Source organism: Ostrea edulis, chromosome 1, assembly GCF_947568905.1.
Source record: "Ostrea edulis chromosome 1, xbOstEdul1.1, whole genome shotgun sequence".
In the NCBI taxonomy this organism is placed as follows: Eukaryota; Metazoa; Mollusca; class Bivalvia; order Ostreida; family Ostreidae; genus Ostrea; species Ostrea edulis.
In genome coordinates this window covers 26,420,242-26,439,917 of record NC_079164.1, presented here as the reverse complement: position 1 = coordinate 26,439,917, position 19,676 = coordinate 26,420,242, and the positions used below count along the sequence as shown (strand labels likewise).

Below are 19,676 nucleotides of genomic sequence, written 5' to 3'. Positions count from 1 at the left end.
TCGACAAATTTTTGTCAGAGGTCAAATACCAACTGACATTTTTAAGGGCCCACACATTCAGCTGTGAATGCTATATACTATAATCTTTAATTAACTCCAGAAAATTGTAAGAAGCATGATATTATGATATATTGATTTAGAGCTTAACTGATGCGCGTGTATATCTACATGTATGATGACGTACCTAACATATTGTCTAGTATATTGTATTAATTTAAGCGTAAGGAGACATAATTACAGTACATAATATGCAATACTAAAACAACAATACATCATAGAGGGTAATAATTTTCTATAACTTAATTGCAACCCTCACAAGTTCATGATCAACCTTTAAATAAAACATTTGCATTTCAGAATTTGTCCTTGACAGTCAGTTCTGTTTCCTGAGGGTTTGACAATTAAGCTATTATCACAAGCAGAAATATCTTAAATTCAAATTATAACCATAGGGTTTAAACCTGTTCTGTAACTATCTGTCCATGTAGTCATGTTTGCTTAACCATGCCCTGCAGCCAACCAAGTTTGCTTACCCTGTCACCTAGCTTTTGAATTTCAAATTGTGGATTTTCAGATTAAAAAGATAAAGTTTGATTTTCAACATCTAGAGACAAATCTAGAAGCAAGCCTTAATTGAAACAGCGGCTCTTTGTTGATACGTGTATCCTAGTTCTACTTAAAGGGTGAAGGTGGATCAATCTAGAGAAATTTCAGGATGGGCAGTGACAGCATCTTATAATATAAATATACTTTTTCTCCCCATAATAGGGTCTGCAGCCCCAATCTTGAGACAATATGCTACCTTTTTAGTGAAAATTTTTCAAACAAAACAGGGCTTTGGACCGCCAAACACTCAACAGATATTTTACCCTACAAATTAAGTCATCATGCAAGGTTGATACTCGCATCTCACAATGTCAAGGTTTTGTTATTACGTACACGTTTGTGTGGAGGGTATGTAATCACAAAACCTGGACATTGTGAGTTGGGTTGATATACAAGAGTGCAGGATGTTAGAATTCTATCAGAATTTTATAAGGTTTTCCCCCTAAGTTCCTGAAAATTAGACATTTTGAGTTTTATTACTTATATCTCATGGTACCCATGGACCTTTCAAATGTACAGTATAATCAATTCACAAAATATCTATTGCTCGGAATAAAATGTGCATCTGATGAGATTTGAGTACTTTCTTTTTAATGAGCTAAAGATCGTATCTTATTGCTTAATACCATATTATTAAAATTTCATTCACTAAATTAAAATGAAATTTTTCACTCTTCAATCTTTGATGCAGACTTTTATTACAGCTTAACTTTTATTTAGAACATGATCATGGTTTAGATTATATTTTACGTGTCTCCTCACCTTTATTGCTCATGCACAGGTGTTAGAATCTACATTTTGAGATTGAGTGATCCTGAGTTTGAATCATGGCTAGGTGTGGATCCTAAGACTTTGAGATTGATCGAGTGGTCCAATAAAAGAAAACACAAACTTAAGTTTGATATTTTTTTGAGAAATACAAGCCATTAAGACTCAAACTCAAAACAAAAAAACAAAGTCTTGAGTCTCAGACCTAGCCAAGACTGATAATTTCAAAGCCTTGAGTTCCAGACCTAGCCAAGACTGATAATTTCAAATCCTTGAGTTCCAGACCTAGCCAAGACTCAAACTCAGGACCACTTAATCTCAAAGTCTTGTGTCTCAGACCTTGCCAAGATTCAGTTACCCAGGCTTGGATTGATTTCTCAAAAATTTTCAAACTTAAGTTTGAGTTATTTTGAGCAGTCAAAATTTGAGTAAAACCTCAGACTTAAGTCCAAGTTTGGACCTAAATTCTTTTTGAGAAATCCAGGCTTGTGGTTTAATTATAGGTCTGGATCCTAGGGCTTTGACATTTAGAGTGATCCTGGGTTTGAATGTTGGTTGAGTCTGGATCCTTTAGGCTTTGAGATTGAGTGTTACTGAGTTTGAATGTTGGTTGAGTCTGGATCCTTTAGGCTTTGAGATTGAGTGTTACTGAGTTTAAATCTTGGCTATAAGGTCTGAGAAACCTGAGGCTTTCAATAGAATATACCCATTCCTTTGACATATATTCTCATCATTTAATGTAGTGAAAATTGTAAAGTTTTCAGATGAACCTTAAGTTAATAAATTAATGCCGTACATTATGATGTGCCATATTTCACATAACAGGATGGGAAATTTGTCCCCGTGCTCACCCATAGACGTTGTTAATTCAATATGAACGAGATACAGGTCTCTTGTGGACGTAAAGTGACTATTACAATGGATAATACTTATATGTGCAGTACGACTCAATTCCTACTACATATCTTGGATTCAAGCACTAGGTCAAATCAGTCATAAATTTAGTACAGTACCCCAGTAATTCTAAATTCCACTTGTTGACCTGCGTGTCTCAGTGACACAGTTCGCATTGCTACGGTATACTAGCAAATATTTTAATTGAATTCCATTTCTCCAGATTTTTTATCGAATTTTTACATACACTTAAACATTTTTATGTGATGCAGTCACAAAGCAACTTGATTGGCCTGGTATCTCAATGGTTGACAGCTGTATTATAAATGTAAACTTTGACACGGCTCATATTGAGTCTTTTGAAGGTCAGAGATAAAATAAAGTTTCAGAAATACCTTTTATTCTGAGAAGGAAGACGTATTAAGGTTTTTTTGTTGGAATGTTATTGGTTAAATACACCCAAACTTACTCCGTGTGAGAATTAATTTAGTTTGCTTACAACAGAGGAATGATGATTGTGTTTCTTGTGGTTGGGTGTTCAAAAAGCTGGTGGCGAGGGTCATGTTTTGAGGACGTTTAAAATCAACAATAACAAATTAGACAATAACAGTGGCGGAGATTTCATAATATTGTTACCGAGGTCTGTGTAACATTGCATTACTGGCTCAATATACAATCACTCCATCTGTTGTGTGAAGGAAATGGAAAGTGTCCATGAAGCGTGAATTTTTCATTTGTAAAGTTTGTACCTCCTCGAATTTTTAGAGCATAAAAGCTTCATTTTTGTGAACATTCATACTGAAGATGATATATACAAGGAATTTATTTAGTGTGCAAATTTCAGAGGAATGCTACAGTGATTTGGTAAGGCTATGATATTATGTACGTGTATAAGTTGTAGTTGTCTCCCTTAATACAGATGATTGTAGTTATAAGCATATTATTTTGGTAGATCCGTCAAAGTTTAAAGCATTTTTGAGTGATGTCAAGATTTTTTTTATGACTAATAAAATAGATTGCCCATGTATAGATGCAACAAATTTCATGAACATTTAATTTATCACAATTTTTTAAAGTTGTTTCTTGGATATTTTACAAGATCAAGTGATTAATCATCCCATCTTAGTAATACAATTTTACAGGTCACTGAGTGCATGACGTATTGCAGTATTACATGTATATTGTCACTGAAGTTCTGTGTATATTTACATGTATAATATTTTAATTATCATGTGATACCATGCAATATGTCATATCAAAATGACATGAAATGATTTAATTATAATTTAATTGTGTCAATTTTACAGAATCCGGTTTTTTTTGGGGGGGGGGGGGGGTGTGTGTTATTTTTTTGACAATTAATATTAATTATCTATATATTAGATCTGCAGTCTTCATTGCAGAATACTGTAGATGTATTTATCTTTATTGGATTCATATTTTAGCACCTTTGACAGTGAAGCAAGAGTGCTAATGTATGGTTGCACCAAAACATGAAAATAAATATCTATTCATCCATTAATCACATAGAAGAAGTGCTGAATCATGTTTATTTCAAATGAACTCAGGTTGCAAGAAATTTCAAACATGATAAAAGAAGTACATAAACAGTATATTTAGCTTAGGAAAAAAATCATTTTTGCAAATGAAGTAACATGTGGTAATTTTTCGTTTCCACAAGTTTATAATACATATATGATCGAGTAGCAGCTGGTAATTAACAGTGTGGATCTCGACATGAGGTGGAAGTGAGTGTTAGAGACGTGACCTCTCTATAGGTCAGGCTAGTGAGTTCACCCTTTTTAGTTTTCTAATGCACTGGACTACCATACCAGAGGTCCCAGGTTCAAGTCTCCATTGATGCAATATCTGTCACTGCTTCATACACATTATGAACTTCTTCAAAAGAATTTGAGTACTTTTTCATGGAGTTGATTCTTTTAAAGTATATGTGCAAAGCACTAGGTATTTAAACACGTTGAGCAAAATTGGACCTTGTCCAAATTTGTTGTTGATTAATGGTTGTTGATCATCAGGTATTGGTGATATAGTATATTGTATGACATTGTGGACGGATGTAATAATGTTATTATGATGCAGTGCGTGGTAACCCCAAGTTAAATAAAAGGCAGTGGATATAATGTTTACATAACTTTGCTATCAGGAGTTTGAAAATAATAATTAGCAGAAACACAAAGAAAAATTTGCAGAAGATGGCTGTAAAAAAAAATTGTGCAAATGTTGTCATAGTTTGCAGAAATATATGATACGTGGTGTGTAAATTTTTATGTACAGTGTAGATAGGTCGATGCACCCTTAAGCTGTGAATTAAAAAAAGGTTAAAAAATAGATAGTGAGATTTGTCAAATAATAAGCATGTCTCTGTTTATTTGCTAATATTGCTGGAATTTCAATTTTAACTTTTGTACTAAGTGATCTCATATGTAAATACAGTACCCTATAGAAATATGTGAGCAGAAGTCTTCTCAACTGTTGAAATATCTCTGAACTATTAAAATACCTGGGTAATTTCAAGTGATTCAAATATTTTGATAAAAGTACAATTAATTTCCATTTTCCTCTGAAGAAGAATTCTGTTATTTGCTCATGGATTAACGCTGACATGGGACAAATATATAAATGACCAGTTCCAACAACCTTTTGTTGACTCTCGGTCAGATCCCAAATAAATTCCTTAATCTCCGATTCCTGTAAATCAGCTCTGTGACTTTTAGACATAAAGAAAATGTCTTATACTCACTGAAAGCCTCTCTTTATACAGAGATTAAAACTGGAAGATTACATTGGAAAAGTTGATCTGTGGATTATGAGTATATTATTATAATTCACAATTTGATTGGATATTGTAATATTTACTACTTCAGACAAGATCATTAATTGTTAATTAATTAATGACTTTCACTTCTTACAAACACTTCAAAGTTTCGGTACCGTCTAATAAAAACTGGTAAGTTTGTTGATTATATTTAGTTATTTAAAGTTTTAAAAATCACTAATCCTAGTCCAAAATATTCTACATATAATTATATAGTCAATCTGGTATTAAAGTTCATGTAAAAGTTTATTGCTGTGGGGAAACTGCTAAAAATTGTATTGAACGTATTATTTGTACTGGCCGTAATTAAAGCTTAAATTTCCGTGGTGATTGTGTCTGTAAATATTATCAATATCGGAATCTATGTCTGTGGTATAATTATGCAACAACTGACTGGTTGTAAAAATTTTCCTTGATACTTATCAAAGATAATTTTTGGAACAACATACATGCATTTGAAATCTTAATAGCAGACTATCATTAAATTATAGAGGCTTCAATTTTGTGTTTATCTTGGCAATTTTTATACTTAATGAAGCCATGAAGGTAGAATAGTCTGTTATTATCTACTGGATTTACAGCAGATTTATCACAGTGAAGAAGGCATGGTTAATTCTGTGTATCAAGGTGCAGATATTTCATGATTTGATTTTTAGCTCAACTGGCTAAAGGTCAGCATTCTCACCTATCACCATCAGTGGGTATTTCTGTTGGTGGTGTCTATAAACTATTATTATTTTGAACTAATATCTTCAGAATGTTACTGCAATAAACACCCGCAGTCAACATACTTGTTACATTGGTATTCCTGTACTGGTCCCACAGATCAAAGTTTTATTTTATTTTAATTTTTTTTAACAATCCAGTGTCATTCTGATATGAGCAGACATGGTTGTGAGACAAATTGACTTTAGTAAAGTTGCTGCATATGCAGGCACTGCTCCTCATACATGTATGGTCCTACATAGTATTACATCGTTTTGTTGCATTTTTTAGTTATGTTTTGTGTTCTGAATCCAATATGGCTGCCATAGGTTTTGATTGGCTGAGACAATTGAAAGTAGATAGACTTCATGACTAGAGCATATCTACATGCCATATCACTATACCTGGCATAAATCATGAAATATTGCTTTAGTGGTCCCTAGAATCATCTAGCGGTATTATTCATTAATGATGCAAGGGATCAGGCCGTGTTCTTTGTTAGATCCCATGGATCAGCTCATGCTTTGATGCCAGGAATCAGCTCCTCTTCTTTGTTAGATCCCAGGGATTAGCTCATGTTTTGTTTGATCCCAAGGATCATATCATGCTATGTGTGATCCCAGGAGTCAGCTCATGCTCTTTGTTTGATCCCTGGGATCAGCTTATGCTTTATGCTTGATGCCAGGGATCAGCTCATGTTCCTTGTATGATCCTAGGGATTAGCTCATGCTCTTTTGTGTAATCCCAGGAGTCAGCTCATGCTCTTTTGTTTGATCCCTGGGATCAGCTCATGCTCTTTGATCCATTTCATGCTCTTCATTTGATCCTAGGGATCAGTTCATGTATTGTTTGATCTTTGGGATCAGCTCATGTTTTTTGTTTGATCCATTTCATGCTCTTCATTTGATCCCAGGGATCAGCTCATGTTCTTTGCTTGATGCCAGGGATCACCTCATGTTCTTTTAGAACATTTTGTACATAAAGATATATATTTTTTAAATTTAATCAAAATTAGTGTTAAAAAAACATACAGATCTTTGTATGGTAAGTTTCTCAATTAAAAAATAGAGAGCACTGTTGGCATTTTCCAAAATATGAACAGTATACTATGATATATTACAGCTCATGTTGATTTGTTTGTGCATTCTACTTTTTCTGAAGCAAAACTTGTGTTGAAATTAATTGCTCAACTTTCTAGAGACAGCTTCATTTGTACTTTGATAAGATAGCACTAGTACTCTTTAAATGGATACAAATGAATGTAGCTTGCTTTTTGACAGAGATGATAAAACAAACACACTAAAACACTGGCGTAGCTGAGGGCAGGACATTTTCTATTGCCGCTACACCACTTTGATGTGCGAATTATCTAATGGAGACTCCATTCTAAAAGGACACACAATAGCCAATGTAATCAGATAGAGAGACCAATTTAGAGGGCAGGGTTCATTTGAGCATCTTGCAATGTTTGGACAATCTTTCCCTTTGGTGTTGTTAAGGGGGGCTGGACTGTGGTCACTTGTTGCTGATTAGTGATTGACTGGTGAGTTATTGGTGACTGGGGACGAACTGGTGATGAACAATACATCTTAAGTAGGTAATGCATAATTTAAATCTTTTCATAAGATTTTGAATTTCCATCTACATGTATATGTATAGCAAGTAGTATACAAATCAATCAATAGGGAGAGGTGTTGAATGAGATGATCCTGATTGTAAATTTTTGGATTTTATTATATACCCATTCGTGTTTTCATCCTGTTGAGTGTGATCCAACTTTATGGATCACTGCACTGTCATGATCTGAATCCAGATCTCATCTCTCTGAAACTGATGACGTCACAATGCATCAATTATGTACGTTTTTGTGGAGAATAATTGATATATCGACCAGACAAAAGTGCACCAACAAATAATAATTTCAATGTATGTTTGTCTTTTTACTATAAAAATATGTAAGGGTACATGATTACATGTAATTTGATCTAAAGATTTGGATTGTATTATGGGGGTGCTGGGCAATGACAAAATATATATTGTACATACATGTACGTGTACATATATATGTAGACAGTGACTCAGTCTTGAGCATGCAAGTCAATTAATTTAAAACCAATGGATAATGTTGTCTTATTTTGCCTAGCTATTGTATATTTTAAAAGAGAAATTTTTTTTTGGTCAATTAATAAAATGTACAATGTATATATCCCAAGGCCATTTTTTTTAAATGTCAGGTACATAATATAAATTAAATTTCTTAAGTAAGTCTCAACCATACATATATTTAAATGACCATTACACACCATTAGTTTATGTTCTAATCTAATGTAATAAATCCAGCTACACATTATAAATCTCCATTTACAGATCAAGCTTAATATACACATTTAATTTAATACCTGTTTAAGGCCCGCAATATTTTCCCAAGATTGTGTACTGATAGGCAGACCCTGGGGGAACCATTGTTCTATAACTGTCACCCCTAATTGTAACTGTCAGCTGATATTTTACTTGTCGCACCTAAATCCTCTCGTCTAATCCCTACCGGTTTGTACAAGTGATTTTTGAACTTTATGATCTATAGCACTTCAGGTTATAAATTGTCAAAGTAAAAAATTGTTGATGTTTAAATCTGATCTTAAATATGCAAGTATATAAAGGAACTGTCATGTATCTTAAATAGTAATCAAAGTTTTAAAGAACTCAGGGTAGAGTTGCAATATTTCAATTAGGACAGTTTGAAGCTGAAGATCTGCATGGAGATTTCTGGGACCTAATTTAAGGTATATGTAATATTTTTAAGAGAATACATTACATTCAAGTAATGAATACACTGTATATATTAATATTTTATACTTCTACATGTATGTGTGCATGCATACAATTTTCTCTCTCGTTTTTATTTTTTTTATTTTGAACTGTAATATAAGTTTTAAATATAAAACAAATACTGAGGATAACATAATTATGCTATGTAATATTTATTCTGTGTTTAAAAATATACATACATGTAGACAGCATTAAAAAATGGCATGCCAATATATGTCATTTTCAATGATGCCAAAGTGTATTTCAGTGGAATGCTCTTTGACTTTATTATAACTTTAGAGTGTTAGTGTTGATTGTTTGTTCTACGTCCCATCGAGAATTTCCCCCTCATATTGAGACATCAATAGCTGTTAGGTGAAGTTCCTCAAATTTAGACCTATGCTTAGCGCTCAGGTCCATAGCAGTGATGGTTCTTTAACTTGCCAACGCCTGCTGCGACAAGGGACATCCGTTTTTTAAGACTTTAATATCCAAGAGACTTGTGATTTTTCACTTCTAAATACCAAGTGTTTGACAAAGGAGCAATCACTACCTTTGTTGACATCTCTAAGGTTTCCAACAGACGCGGCCATGGCACAAGTGGGGTTCGAATTCATATCAACCTCCCGGTGATGAAGCGACCACTCTATCACTGAGCTACCGCAACCATACAGTCAAGAGTATCAATGTACAGTGACACAAAATAAATGTAAATTTGGCCTATTATATATTTAGGTGTAAATCAGTAGATATAAATATATATAAAATTCATTATTAGCTAGTTTTATTTTAGGTTTATTTAGGCTGAAAAAATTACAATCTTGCAGCAAGTACGATAGTAGTACATGACCCCAAAGGTTATTTTTTTCTGGGCTATTTAAGTCCTTGAGATGGAGGAGGGACATTGAACGACAAAATTATAAACTCTTATGGGTCCTAAATTCAATTTAATCGCATGCCTTCCGTAGCTCTTGACAACAGACAATGCTTTAAATTGTGGCTTCTGGCAAAAAAAATTTATCTCTAATTTGACAACTTTCATGGATTTTTAAGTTGGGGTCGAGTTTTGAGGAAATAATTGGACTGTTGTTAGAGGATATGCTTGGTTCTCTGCCAGGTATTAAAAATGTGCATATATGCTTAATAGATATAATGTCATTGTTCATATGAAAAGGATTATTTTAAAGACATGAAAGATATAGTGAAAATGTTTTTAGAAAGCTGTAAAGGAAGTGCATGAGGGTCGGTTTTCGGGTAGTATTTTGTAGTGTGAGAAACGATTGGATAATTGGGTTTAAATGCCAATGGTGTTCCTTATGGAGCCCAAGTTATGCAAAGTGAATAGCTTAACGAACAAATTAGACAGGACCATGTTGACAATTCCTTTATATCATGGGATAATGTAATCAATAAGTATGCATCAGTGATTCCTATCGACAGTTATTGTGAAAGTTTTTCTGGTCTTAAGATGCATGTAGATGGATCCTTACCTGTTGTAAGAGATATTTCAGCACCTGTCTGTGTTTTCTGATGAAAGAAACTTGAGCAGTGAGTCAATTTACATACAGTTACAGGAGTGGATAGGTTAGTGAAGTGAAATCGGTGTAAACAGATCCACAAAGATGTCACTTTATCCCAGACTTCATGATCCGCTGGTCTGTGAAGTCAGCTGGAACATTTGAATTAGTACCTGATTTTATTATTTTTTTTATATTTGGATGTTTTTGCTGTTTTGAATATATACTTGGAAGTTGACGTGAAGCTATTGTTGTTGATGGAGTCTCTAGCCATTGTCACACACTGTACCTGGACACAACCAGAAGCAATTCTTCTCTGTATCACAGAGTACACGCTGTTTGAACTGTGTATTTCTTTGACAAAATACACACAACAGTGGTTTTACTAACAGAACATGTTCAGCTTGTCCATTGACCACAGCCATCCACATTCAACAATGGATGAACAATTTTCTGTCTTTGTTATTCTAAGGAGATAATTTCCGTCAGATTATCCTGGAGGTAGATTAGCCTACCGGTGGAATTTCTGTGTAGGGGTGATAGTCAAACCTTGAGATGCAGTGACAGACTTTTGACAAGTCTTTAGAACACCTATGTTGTGATTGGTATAACCCTGGTCCCATTGTACCAGCTGATCAGCCATGGAATAGGATTATTGTGAATATTTTAGTCTGCGTAACGTCCAGTTTAGAGGGGACACGTCATTCATTAAAGGCACACTTTCGGTGTGTGTGTGGTGAATATTTAATGAGTGGACTTAATTAGAGTGACATTTCTTTCCTGGATATAGTAAGGATATGAATGAGGATTCGGAGACTGCTCATCTGATGGATGAGGTACCGGAGGACCCTGGGTATGAGGTACCTAGACAAGCCCCTCAATTCTCCAAAATGGTCTTCCCATTTCCAAAGTAAGTAAGTTGGAGTCTCATCTAGATTTGAAGACTCCATAAACAGAGGAAATGAATTTTTGCATTTTTTTTCAAACTAGATTGGTGTGTACAGGTGTGTTGAGACTATACTTGCGTCACTTCATTGTGTCGACTATAGTGTCGTGTTTTGAATAATAAAGTATACATGTATATTTCTGTTTGGTTATACATTTGTTGCTGTACAGTCATTTCGTATCTAGGTTATACCCAGGATTTGAACTAGATGGTGATATTCATTAAGTAAAAGGGGACCCACTAGTCCTGAGCTCTTTGTGTTCCTTACTGAAAATCCCCAGGAATGATACAGATAGGATGTATTCCTTGAAAATTTTTAAAAGGGTCACTTTAAGATGTTCACTATTTTTAAAATATTCATATAGGCACTCCATATTTGATTGGATATTCGAATTGGACTACTTACATTTATGTAGAAAAGGCTGTCTTTCAAGTTAAAAAGTCGCGTGCAAGTTAAACCAGGAAGAGAGACCCCAAGAATCTTCCGAGACCCGGCAGATCAATCTCTGAAAGTTTAGTCTGGTTTTTGTTTTATTGTGTGATACATTATCTTTATTGAGTATGTTGGTCTTATACAGAAGGTCGAACAGAATCCCTGTGCTGGTACAGCTGTCATATTATGAATTGTTTTAAGAAGTCACTGTCGATCAGATTGCCACTTGCACAATTTTATTTATAAATCAAACATTCTTATGAATTCGTGAGAAAATGTATAAATATAAAATAAAATTAGTCATTGAAGTACGCGAGTTCATTTGACGGGCATTGAATTCAAAGGGTGTAGTATTACCGGGCCTTTGTGTACTCGTCCGCTGGCCTGACTAAAGAGGTGTGTAGTCACAGTGTTAGTGTGCTGGACAACATGATTATAACCAAGATGTTTGCTTTCTTAAGATAGGATAAAAACTTTCATTATACAGTCGAAGATCATTAAAAACCTCTCAATGTATATGGACTTGGAGACGTTAGTTCTTTCCAGTGCATATTCAGACACTGTTAATAAGATTTTAAATGACAATGAATGTGTTATTGTGGTGTAAAACTGCTAAGTTTTCATAATAGTCGACAGACAAGTTATAGACAAATTAATGTTTGAAGTATCGATTGAGATGTTTATTAAAGGTATATAAGTAGTAAATACCTGACACTTTAAGATTAAGGCTTGGTTATTTATAAAGTTGTCATTTTCACCGAGGAAGAAAATTGTTTATTCAAAATATATCCTAAAGTCCACCTTGGTCTCTTTCAGAATTTATGAGGTGTTAAAGATATATACTGTATCAAAAAGGAAAATTTAGATGATGAAAAAATGACTCATACATTTTTGACTCCCACTTCTTCTATTATTTGGCTGTGTGATAAAATGCTAATTGGGACACTATACATCATAATTTAGCGTACATACAATCGAAAACTATGATAAATGATGGATAACTCATAATTTGTATAATTTGTGAAATATTTCAAGAATGTCGTTTACTGGTCTTCACTGATAAATGCTTCAAGCTGGTTGTAACTTTTCAATACTTTTTGTAGAATTCTAGATTTAATTTTCCTTAAAAAGAACGTCAAAATGAGAAAAGAATTGATTTCGTATGAAGTACATGTACATTAAATTATAGAATAGAACTCTTACTTTCTTTAATGCGTAATAAATCAAAATTTGTAATTCAGGTTTCTAAGATGAATTTGTTGATTAATCATTTTTGAGAAATTAATGGCATGTCTGTGAACATAGGTAAACAGTGTGAAGTGTTTAAATGATAAAATGACTTCCCTGTCAGGTTGTGGAAGGCTCCGTCTGGCTTGCTGATGAATAAGGTGCTACTAGATGCACAATGCGTAGATTTCTGCACTCCTCCCTAATGAACGATTCATGTAGTGAACCCTAACAGTGGTGGGAATCTTCAGCATAAAAATTTATCATTACTGTCATTATTATGCAAGTCTTTTGTTGTATGATTGATCATCTGTTTTTCTTTTACTTACTAGGTAAATAGTATCTACTTTTGTGAATTTCAGATCTAATGTCACACTGGAGGTGCCACAAGGAAACCAGCCAACCGCAGGGCACCAGAGTATGAGCTCTCTCTCCAGTAATAGCACCGTGCAGACTCAGTCCCGGAGCGAGTCTGGGTCGAGTTCGTACGGGGCGCAGTACCACGGGGCGGAGGCCTGGTGGAGTGTGGGCGAGTTTCTACACCAGGGGATTACTCACCAGAGCGTGGGGTTGTCCCTGCATGGAAAAAATGATGATGACACGTGGGATCTGAGCGACTCCATCGCCGATCTCTACGTGGAGGCTTCCGAAAGAGAAAAGCAAGAAAAAGACAAAATAGCAGAACAACTGAAGGATTCCAAGACTGAGATCGACAAGAAATGGTTAGAGAAAGACACAAACAATGGATTTGTACGAGTGTTTCAGCCGGATTCTGAGGTGTCTAAAGTGTTCCCATGTACTTTCTCCACCACAGCTCACAAACTCTGTTTACAATGTGGCAGACCTCCAAACTCAATGCACATACAACTGAATGGGGACATCATTAGGAGACTGGAACCTTTTGATTGTCCATTAGCTGTTCAGAATGAATATCTACAAAATGTGGGCTACAAAGACAACAGGAAGATACAACAGATGGGGCTGTGTCCTGATCTCCCCTGGCTTGTCAAGTTCTATGCAGGTAGAGTGATTCAGGGGTGGGTGTTTTTTGTTGATATTGCTGTAAGTTTTTTAAACCCCTTTTAAGTGTACACAAGATCTTGTATAGACAGTTTTTTTTTTACATTATGAAGTGGTTATACCAGTCCCCACTGACATGATCAACGTGTAGTGATGTTTTATCATTTAAGGGTACGTACTTGATACGAACAAAAAAATGGAGGCATGGGTTGATATATATATTTTTGGATTAGTTTGGATTCTTTAAAAAAGATAAAGGACTTGTAAATTTTCTGTGATGTTCAAAAGTTGAAATATATATATATATACATGTATATTATGTACCGGCCCCTTCCTATATAACTCTATACAGAATTTACATGTATATTATGTACCGGCCCCTTCCTACATAACTCTATACAGAATTTACATGTATATTATGTACCGGCCCCTTCCTACATAACTCTATACAGAATTTACATGTATATTATGTACCGGCCCCTTCCTACATAACTCTATACAGAATTTACATGTATATTATGTACCGGCCCCTTCCTACATAACTCTATACAGAATTTACATGTATATTATGTACCGGCCCCTTCCTACATAACTCTATACAGAATTTACATGTATATTATGTACCGGCCCCTTCCTACATAACTCTATACAGAATTTACATGTATATTATGTACCGGCCCCTTCCTACATAACTCTATACAGAATTTACATGTATATTATGTACCGGCCCCTTTCTACATAACTCTATACAGAATTTACATGTATATTATGTACCGGCCCCTTTCTACATAACTCTATACAGAATTTACATGTATATTATGTACCGGCCCCTTCCTACATAACTCTATACAGAATTTACATGTATATTATGTACCGGCCCCTTCCTATATAACTCTATACAGAATTTCCTCACTGCTTTGGACTTCATTGAGAAATGGGAATAAATTACATTCTATGTGGTGAAATTTTATGAATTTTACTTCCAAAAACATAAATTCAGTTTTCATTCTTGAAAAAAGTTTGTTTGTAGCAACTGTTGTTAATAAACAGTTCACATTCCCCACCTGCATTGAATTGAATTTAGTCCTCTATTGTACAATAAATTCAAATGCATTTTAAATGCATATATATATATGCAATTATGCAATGGTAATAATGGACCATTAAAACCACCTGTCCGGGTACTGAACAGGTTTATGATATTAGAAAAACATGAATCATCATAATTATGGAATAATATTAGTCTAGAGTAAATACGGATACCTAATGTGACAAGAAATTAAAGCTATAAGGAAAAAGACCAACTTTCTTCTTTAATTATAGCAGCATGACTGTATATAAACATTTATCAGCACTTCTGGGGAAAAAACACGCAAAATCATTACCGTCCATTAGCTAAAATCTGTAGGGAAATGGTACATTAAAGAAGGGTCAAGACAGATTGTGATTCAGATAAATAAAGGTCTGTTCATTTTCCTATATGAGCGGATGGAGTTTTAGTGTAGAAAGTTATCTATTGGATTTAAGGGTGTTCCAGTGAAATGCTGGCACCAACCATATCTACTTTGGGGGGACATTCCTGGGTTGTCAAATTTATGTCCTCCGTGTGTCCATTTAGGTGTTTATCTGACCAAATTATTGTGTTTATAAGAAAAGGGACATTTGTTAAGCTGATACAGAGAATCTGATTATTGAATGAAGTGTGGATTTTAATATAAATAAATATATAAATGTTTTAAAGTATGCTGCTTTTAAGATAGAAATATTGATTTCATGACTACATGATTTAAACGTTTAAATATTGTGAAAGGTTATATATTAGCAAGGATGGGAATGATTCTAATATATATTTACAAACAAAGATGTAAAAGGTTCAAAGGTTCACTTACTACTTAGTGTGGAACTAGAACTGAAAGTTTAAAGAGATTTCATTTACTATAAATGTAAAACTGAAAGTATAAAGAGATTTCGTACATATATTTTATTGATATTTTCCACAATCCAATGAACAATAAAATTGTAGAGTAATCTATATACATATTTTAATGTATGATTAATACTGATGGTAAGGAGTTAAGAATATCACCATAAATTTTGATAAAAAGGTAAGATTACATGAGAAGCTTATATTATTTTCAGAAAGTGCTAGATATATATATACATGTACAGTAAATCACGAATACAGCAAACACGCTTATAATGAATTCACACTTACAGTAAAACACGGTTACAGCGAACACACTTATACAGTGGAACCCCGTTATTACGTTCCCCCTTTATTACGTTAGTTCGCATATTACGTTGGAATTTCAAAGCACAAAACCATTTCTTAACAAACCTATATAAGATAGACCTCGTTATTACGTTGTCCTAAAATGCCGGGACTCGGTATTATGTTGTAAATATTCCGACAAAAACGTAATAAACCCCTAATTATTCAATAGTGATTCTCAAAATAATAAGCCATTCACACCTTGACTGCCTGAGGCAGTCACCACGTAAATTTCCTGGTCTGTTTGGGGATTAGAGACGCTTGACTGATCACGCTTCGATAGATCTAGCGACATCAATACTGGTGAATACCCCGTATAGAAGCCAGTGATAAACAATTAAATAATGTTTATTTAGAAATTGTACTCTATGAAATTTACTTCATTTTTCATATTTTGATAATCAAAGAAATAATTTCTCAACCACCTGCGTGTTCAGCATAGTGTGATTACCTTCGCTATTAAAACTCTATTCACGGACAGCTTTGGTACCAAACAAGAAAGACAAAATTTATCGTAGCAATGTTACAACCGCTTGGGTAACTGCTTGGACATAGGTGACTAAAGGTGTTCAATTAAAAAAATTGTTCGTTGTGTGGACATGCAGCTTGGGTGTTCGTAAATCTCGTCCATACATACACCAATCTATCGGCCGATTTGTGCACGGCATTTACCTCAGTGAATATTTTAAAATCCCTTGATGCGCACGTGATTTTAGTGCCATCATTTAGCATTATAAATGAAATCTTCGTGCATCATTATATATTTTTTTATGTGGATTGCGCTTAAATTGTTCTCCGTGCATGTTTATCGTTGGTGAGAAGTGTGCAAGTGTTGGGTATCGTGTGTGTTTTGTGTCTATAGTTTTGTTGTTTTTTGGGTGGGATTTTTTTTATTCTGTTGTGTATTGTGTAATTAGAGAACTTAATAAAAACGATGTTTTGTTATTTTTTAATACGAATGTTGAATACGAACCGGAACGAGTTATTGAAAGAAATTTACATGAACGCATTGTTTTAAAGTTGAACAAAATGGCGGTCCAAACGAATGCAGAAAAAGCAACGTTTATCAAAACATCCTTATGTATCCTACACCGAAATAAAGAAAAGGGATAAGAACATGAAGAATTACGGACATTAAAGATAAGATGTAAATAAAACAAAGTATCATAGTCTTTTAAACAAAGAAACAGTAAAGATATTCACACACCCCTTCACAGAGTACCAACGGACGATATACAATTTCCAAATGATATTTTTAACGGATTTAACTGGGAACGTTTATTACGTTGCCCCCGGTATTACGTTATTTTATCGTGACAAAATGGAAAACGTAATAACGGGGTTCCACTGTAATGAATTCACACTTACAGTAAAACATTATTACAACGAACATATTTATAATGAATTTACACTTACAGTGAAGTGATTTTAATCCCTGTAACATTAAAACATATGAACTTATTAGATTAGTTTCTAATATTTATGAATCAAAATTGTTCATCCCCCAGCACCTCCATATAAGTGTATTCTACTGATAAAGATTCTGTTTGGTCCCCAAAATTGACACTCAATTTTTTTTTTTGAAATAAGTGTGTTTTAGATATTCCATTTGCAACTCAGGCTTTGTTCTCAAATTGTCATAGATTTAGAATTATGTGACATTAGGAAAGAATTTTGACAATGTGGAATTTCATTTTTCAAGCAACTATTACATTAAATACAGGCTGGGACAAACTTTATATCCATGCCATAGATTTATTTTTCCAGTATGCTCAAGTGACAGAAATTGTTTTTTTTGTCCAAAGCTTCACTCTGCTTTCTTAAAGAAAAATATTTGGAAAAATTAGCATTTTGACAAAATGTTATTGTATTGAGAAATGGCAAAAATTTTGATGTCCCTGTTAAGCTTTAAAATATTATCATATATATTGTCCTTTGATCTAGTTTTTGAAAATTGACAAATTGAAATGTGTTGAAAAAGATTGTTCAATAAAGCTTTTTCTATCAATCTTCTTTATGGAAAAAAAAATCTGTTGTAATTTAATGTTTTGAATGAATTGATGTAAAAACGATTCTTTTGGGATCATTCTTCGGTGTTCATACACATTGTTTGTATGAAAATTAAAAACAGACCTTTGAAAATTTTCTCATGCCATATGCATTCTTTTAAGAAACCAGATATTTTCTTTAACAATGGAATACATGAGCTGTTGTGAAACCTTCACAATGCATTAGAATATTAAAGAGTTAGCCCAGCCGAAATTTTAACTTTTATAATTGTGATAGAATTAAATGGTGATCATAAAGACCATTGGAGCAGAATAATTGCCATGGCCTCTGAATTGAAGAAAAAGTATATGTTAAGCAAAGTAGTTTTGTTACATCAATCACTCATATGAACATATGCATTTGTATTTATTTTACAAATATGATCTGGCCCTTAGAAATATGGGATACTTTACAAATTCTCTTTTACACTTAATGAATTTCTTTCAAATGAGTAACATTGTGGTAGGTTTTGTGACTCATTTAAACTTTGTACTGAAAATATGTTGAACCTAGATGTGTCTTATTTGATATTTTGATTTTAAAAAAGTTACTTTAACCATGGATAATGGATAGTAAGATCTACACAAAAATTTTATCAGACTTGTGGTTTTGTTCAACATTTTATTCATAGATACATATCATACAGCATCAAAAATGTGTCAAACTGCCATAAGGAATAATGTTAACTTCTAACGCAATGTTGTGATTATTTGTAGACTTAAAGAAATGACCTCACCAGCTGATTTTAATCAAATACCTTAGTCTAATTGCAGTACATGTATTAGCTAAGATTCACTTACACAATACCCCGACTATTACTTTTTATAAGTTTAGGGAAGAATCAGACACAGATCATGCTCTGGACGATGGCACAAGTAGATGAGTGTACAAAACATAGTGTACTGATACTGTATGCCAGAGAGATCGTCTATAATGTGCTTAAGTTCTGGAATTTGTCACATGATATGTACCTATTTAATAATGAACTGTGATACCACAGATACATGTACAGTGTATATATACATGCAGGAAAAGGCTATCATATTTAGTGTTTGAAAAAATAATGTAAAAGACAGGAGGGCAGATACACAAACCACCCTGTACAACAACATCTCCTCCCTCTCAGTACAACAACACCCCTTCCTCCTCTCAGTACAACAACATCCCCTCCCTCCTCTCAGTACAACAACACCTCTCCCTCTCAGTACAACAACACCCCCTCCCTCCTCTCAGTACAACAACACCCCCTCGCTCCTCTCACTACAACACCCCCTCCCTCCTCTCACTACAACACCCCCTCCCTCCTCTCACTACAACAACACCCCCTCCCTCCTCTCACTACAACAACACCCCCTCCCTCCTCTCAGTACAACAACACTCCCTCCCTCGTCTCAGTACAACACTCCCTCCTCTCAGTACAACAACACCCCTTCCCTCCTCTCCGTACAACAACACCCCCTCCCTCCTCTCAGTACAACAACACCCCTTCCGTCCTCACAGTACAACAACACAGTTTGATAAAGTTACTTTCCATGATGCCATACACACATCATTTTCAACCATTCCAAAACAGAAATTCAACCTAAAACTTGACT

General features: G+C 34.2%; 1 protein-coding gene across 3 annotated transcripts in view; it reads left to right on the top strand.

Annotated features, from left to right (window-relative positions):
* LOC125663827 (PH domain leucine-rich repeat-containing protein phosphatase 2-like) overlaps positions 1-19,676 on the top strand; it is a 38,272-nt gene that overhangs the window by 5,804 nt on the left and 12,792 nt on the right. The window contains exons 2-3 of one of the 3 annotated variants that reach the window (XM_048896217.2): positions 7,090-7,352; positions 13,103-13,761. In XM_048896217.2, coding sequence (XP_048752174.1) covers positions 13,161-13,761 — 601 coding nt within the window. In that variant the 5' untranslated portion in view covers positions 7,090-7,352; positions 13,103-13,160. Of the gene's footprint in view, positions 1-7,089; positions 7,353-9,838; positions 11,045-13,102; positions 13,762-19,676 lie in introns of those variants that run through there. The other 2 variants (XM_048896215.2, XM_048896216.2) reach the window with 2 other exon arrangements.